This window comes from Littorina saxatilis, linkage group LG17, assembly GCF_037325665.1.
Source record: "Littorina saxatilis isolate snail1 linkage group LG17, US_GU_Lsax_2.0, whole genome shotgun sequence".
In the NCBI taxonomy this organism is placed as follows: Eukaryota; Metazoa; Mollusca; class Gastropoda; order Littorinimorpha; family Littorinidae; genus Littorina; species Littorina saxatilis.
The window spans coordinates 45,336,672-45,342,128 of NC_090261.1; the positions used below are offsets into that span (position 1 = coordinate 45,336,672).

Sequence of the window (5,457 nt, forward strand, 5' to 3'; positions counted from 1 at the left end):
CGTCCCGGCCCGAATTCGAACCTGCGACCTTCCGATCACAAGTCCAGTGCTCTAACAACTGAGCTACCGGGCCCCTATATCTGATTCTGTGCACAAGTACAAACTGAGTTCCTCTCCTTCTCCCTACTTCCCAAATCTCGGATTCATTGTATATTTCGAAGTTCGTGTAATTAAGGATGGTAATAACTCCTGTGTAGGCAATTACATTCTGCAGTGAATGTTGCTAGTAGTTTAAATTTACGAAGAGAATTGTAGACGATGAAAGACATAAGCTTCCAGCATGCACGCTTTCTTGTTCTGTTGATTAACGACTCCGCTTCAAACATTAACATATTTGTCTTTTCTTTTTGTTGAGTATAAAGAATATTAAAACGTTGAAACAGTTTGGTTTTTACGGGAGCGGGAGATTTAAGGTATATAGGTGTTGAATTGGGTATGGAGATGTTTCGGCACTATTATCTAAAGACATTGATATGTGCGTGTGTGTGTGCGCGCGCGCGTGCGTGCATGCGTGTGTGTGGAGTTTCTTTTAGTGCTCAGTTTAGTCTTTTAGTGTGAAGTTAATAGCCACAGACTACTGAAGCAAGTCAATTGAGAGAAAAAAAGAAAAGTTGGAAGCTGGTGTTTGACTAATGGATTCGCCCACCTCGCAGTAAATACGAAAAAGAAATGTCCCTCTGCGGAGCAGAAGACAATGTCACGACTGACATTTTTTGTAGGAACTTTTTAGAGAACGCAGCTTTGTCAACGAACTGGAAAGGTGAGGGGGTTTGTCGTACTTTTCAGACAGAAGAAAAAACTTGAAGGGTGCGTCTCGATACTTTTGATACTTCAGCGGTTTGTATTAAAGAGAACATTGTCATATGGTACTGTCGCATGTCTGAACATTACTGGCCTTCTTTCTGAATACCCATCCCCCCTCCACCTCCAATACACCCCTCCCCTCTACACACACACACACTCACCTCTCGTTCAGGCAGCGTGTACACTTTTTGGATAGGTGGGTAGATAAATCCTGTACTGTTAACATATTTTTGATTATAATTAATTAGTTATTAATCCTGTTTGACCTATTTCTGGTTATTAATTACGAAGTGTTGTGTCCCTTTATTACATTTCAATTTTTGTTGTGTTTATTGTATTTGTTTTCTCCAAATTAAATTTACCCTATGGTTTTTTAGAATAAATATTGCCGTGCCTTGCCTTGCCTTGGCAACGAACAAGAAGTTAGGTATATCGCTTTTTTTTTAAAAATTTATCATAAAATTAATGTTTTTACGTCGTGTAGTAGAGTTAAGGATGCTGAACAACATACACACAGCCTCACGCACCCACCCTCCTCCACCCATTTTGTTAGATTATGAAAGCAAAGAGGTTTTTGGGAATCCAACTCAATAGGCACGTACGTAATGTACGGAAACTGCGCGCCAGGATACAGGGTTGTATGCAAAATAACATGTTAATGTCTGACTGTTTGACAAAAAATGTTTGCTATGCGATTATTTTCCTTCGTGAGAAGACTTGTTTCGAACAGACACACTCACAATGCCACGTTCCAATGCATGCGTCGCTTTTAAATTAGAATGTTCTGTATTCGTATTGCGAAATGTTCCCTTTCGTCACTACCTTTATTTCCAGCTTCGTTATTTCTATATTTCTTTCAAGCAGAGTTATTTTTACCGTAGGCTGCCTTTGCACAGATAATAATGACGTAGGAGTGGAGATCTGTGACGTAGACATGAGCACATCTTAACCACTACATCTGTCTTTTTACTTTATCCTTCCAAGTTCTTTTTCGTCCGCTGCATAGTGGGATTTTGTTTTGTGCCTATTTGCGTTTCTGCTTCGTACCTCCTTCGTTCTTCCTGCTCATTTTCTCGAGTGTTGAAACGTGGCAGATTGGACACGCCAAGATAATTTTGGAACCCTGCCCAAATTAAAAGAGGAAAACATTTGACAGAGAGGCGAGAAGAGTTGGGGATTTTGGTTGTGAGGTGGGGAAGGTATGGGAGCACTAGTCTAGTCATGGATGAAGGGCGGATAAAATTAAAGGGGTAAAAAGAGAAATGGCGATGTAGGGGAGGGGGGGGAGTTGTTTGGGAGGGGTTGAGGGCAGGAAGGAGTGAGAAAAGAGAGTCAGTCTTTGAACAGGGAAGTTGGTAAAGAGCAACTACAGATCACGAAACAGGCCTGAGTTCTAGTGGTTTGGGTTTTCTCTCCTCATTTAAAAAAGGTGTTTAAATACAAATTGCATGGCACTTAGGTTGCCGCTTTTTTCCAGCTGTGAACGGAGGTAATTGGTGTAATTACACAACAGAGCGAGTACAGCGGTAGTAACCTTTTCGGTCTAAGTGAATTGAGAAATTTTGTTTAAAAATGAAGAATCTGTGTACGCAGTGGCGGAAGTTGGCTTTTTCCACAAGAATTGTGCGTCAAGGAACCAGAATATTGATATCCCTAAGAGTAACGATTCTATAAGGCACAATTAATTCCTTTGCATGAATTTTTTCTGTAGAATGATTGTCGAGTCATTCTTTGTATTTTTCTTTATTTATTTCTTCGTCGGTCCCTTCGTTATTCTTCTATAATTGGTCTTGTTGTTTCTTGCTTGTTTGTTTCTTTGTTTGTTTCTTTTTTTTCTGTGATTTTTTCTTTTTTTCTCTTTGTCATATGTTTCTCCTTTAAGGTGTCGACCATGATGCTGGCCTGTTTGTTTGTCTTAATGATGTTTCTACCTATTCCTTTCTGACAGCATCAACTTTGCAAATCGACCCAGGACTCCAACCAATTTTCATTGAAAAAAATGTTTGTTCAAAAAGTCAGCTCTAACAAAAGACTAACTTGTGTCGTTTGCGTCTGGTACAGGAAGCCCACGACCTTTGCGTCCCTGCCGCGTGAAGGTGGCAAGAAGCTGTTTTTCGGGTTGCCCGGCAACCCCGTGTCAGCCCTGGTCACGTGCAACCTGTACGTAGTTCCGGCCATCAGACGCATGATGGGATGCCCTGCGCCAAACCTGTCTGTCGTTCGAACGAAGGTGAGAGCAGACATGTCTCGTTATGATGTGTTGTATTTTGCAGTACAGTAGATGCTTTGTACACCGGCATTACAACAACAAGAACAAACTAAAACACACACGCACGCACACACACACACACATACATATATACACTTACACTCACACACGCACGCACGCACACACGCGCACGCACACACACACACACACACACACACACACACACACACACACACACACACACACACACACACACACACACACACACACACACACACACACACACACACACACACAAGGAAGAATAGCTAGGCTCCTACTCAATCCGTTTACCCATTACACATCGACCAATTGTTGTTGTTGTCGACGATGGAGACGACAATGATAAAGACGACCATAATGATTGATTATCTTTATTCAAAATGTGCCAGCTTAATTTAATCATCTCTCGTTCTCGCTGTTCACCAGCTGGACCGCACAGTGAAGCTAGACCCCCGGCCCGAGTACCACCGGGCCGTGGTCACGTGGTCTCCGGGCCAGGACGTTGCCACGGCAACCAGCACGGGCAACCAGATCAGCAGTCGTCTGCTCAGTCTCCGCGAAGCCAACGTTCTGCTCCGTCTTCCGCCACGCTCCACTGAACTCACAACCGTGCACGAGGGAGAGGTTGTCGACGCCCTCGTCATTGCGCCTGTGTAGAACTTTGTGACGTCATCGTAGGCTTTGATGACGTCATGGTAGGGTTCGCGGACGTTAACCTTAATATTAGGGTCATGTGACGTCTTAGTAGAGTTTGCTGACGTCCGTTTGTAGTACTTTGAAATCGGTAGCTTTGCTGATGCCCAGTATGGTCCATATTTGTTGTGTGATGACATGCAGTTTGTCGCTCAGGGGAGATGTTGACGAGAATCCACTTATGTCCTTTGTTTCTTATGGAGCTAAATACCCGTCGTTTGTCGTCATTATAAACTTCTTGGCCTAGATTTGTCCCTGAGGACTAAATGTGTTTAGTGTGGGTGTTATATCCAGTATCATGTTGTTGGGTGCTGGTATTCAAAGATTTTCTCTTATTTCTTCCTCGGCTTTAGTTGTTATTGCGTCATTGAGCTCATGTTTCAGGGTTAAGGCTATCAAGGGTATGAAATACTGTTTGTGTTCAGAAACGTTATCGTCCCATTAAGTGTTGGAAATTTGTTCCCACGCATTGAAGTTAGTAATTGTGTATTGTTAGATGGCTTTCATGCTTCGTGCTTTTAAGCCCACTGAAATGCTCTGTACTGTTTGCATATTCTGCAATGGGGAGGATTGGGTTGATTCCCACAGCCTTACGAAACGTTTATAGTATCACATAAAAAAAATTGTCAGTCGTGCCTTTCATTTTGTTTGCTTTCGACTATTCCTGAACTTTTCGTTTGCAGTGGTTTTGTGCTGGAGAGGACTCGAGGAAGATATGCTCATAGGAAATCCAAACATTTCAATGATGCTTGAACAACCTTATTTGGTTTATAGAAAGGTGCTGCAGAGTATTTTTACATTCTTTTTCGGCTGTGTTTGTCTTGTGGAGTTTTAAAGGTGAAAGTTGTTTGTGTGCATTGATCTTTGTAGTTTGGTGCTCTAGCTTTAAGATGTATTAGTAGTCGTTAAGAGTTCAGTGCCTTGATGGGTGACGGATGTGTCTTGTTTATATGCCAATCATTCCTGCAGACTTGCGTGAAAAAATGATTATACAGATACAGAGTTTTGTCATGATAGCAAAGTAAGTACATTGCATCCACATACTTGTTAATACAGTACATTTTTGTTTGTAGAATAACTATGTTGAAATTGTGACAGTTTTGACTGCTGTATGATGCATACTGATGAGTCAAAGTAAAAAAAAACAAGTCGCGTAAGGCGAAATTAGTACGATTAGTCAAGCTGTCGAACTCACAGAATGAAACTGACCGCACTGCTTTTTTCACCAAGACCACATACTCGTAGTTTCGTCAGTCCACCGCTCGTGGCAAAGGCAGTGAAATCGATAAGCCATGCAGAATAGTGCGGTAGTGGTCGCACTGAGCAGGATTACACGCTTTTCTGTATGTCTATTCTTTTTAGCTTCCTGAGTTTGCTTTTCATCCAAACATATCATATCTATATGTTTTTGGAATCAGGGACCGACAAGGAATAAGATGAAATTGTTTTTAAATCGATTTTGGAAAATTAATTTTAATCATAATTTTCATATTTTTAATTTTCAGAGCTTGTTTGTAATCCAAATATAACATATGTATATGTTTTTGGAATCAGAAAATGACGAAGAATAAGATGAAATTGTTTTTGGATCGTTTAAAAAAAAAAAATTAATTACAATTTTCCGCTTTTTAATGACCAAACTCATTCATTAGTTTTTAAGCCACCAAGCTGAAATGCAATACCAAACTCCGGCCTTCGTCGAAGATTGC

The 5,457-nt window shown here is 41.2% G+C and overlaps 1 protein-coding gene across 1 annotated transcript; it reads left to right on the forward strand.

Moving 5' to 3' along the window:
* The first annotated feature begins 2,186 nt into the window (after positions 1-2,186).
* On the forward strand, positions 2,187-4,867 carry LOC138953210 (gephyrin-like). Its single transcript, XM_070325002.1, has 2 exons — positions 2,187-3,034; positions 3,482-4,867. Exons 1-2 carry the CDS (start codon positions 2,804-2,806, stop codon positions 3,710-3,712), a joined length of 462 nt encoding a protein of 153 aa, XP_070181103.1. The 5' UTR covers positions 2,187-2,803; the 3' UTR covers positions 3,713-4,867.
* Positions 4,868-5,457: the final 590 nt, after the last annotated feature.

Bases quoted from the DNA above. Each gene is read 5' to 3' on its own strand.
- LOC138953210 (XM_070325002.1), top strand. From the start codon at position 2,804: ATGTTTGTTCAAAAAGTCAGCTCTAACAAAAGACTAACTTGTGTCGTT. The intron at 3,035-3,481 runs GTGAGAGCAGAC...GCTGTTCACCAG, and splicing joins TGTCTGTCGTTCGAACGAAG to CTGGACCGCACAGTGAAGCT.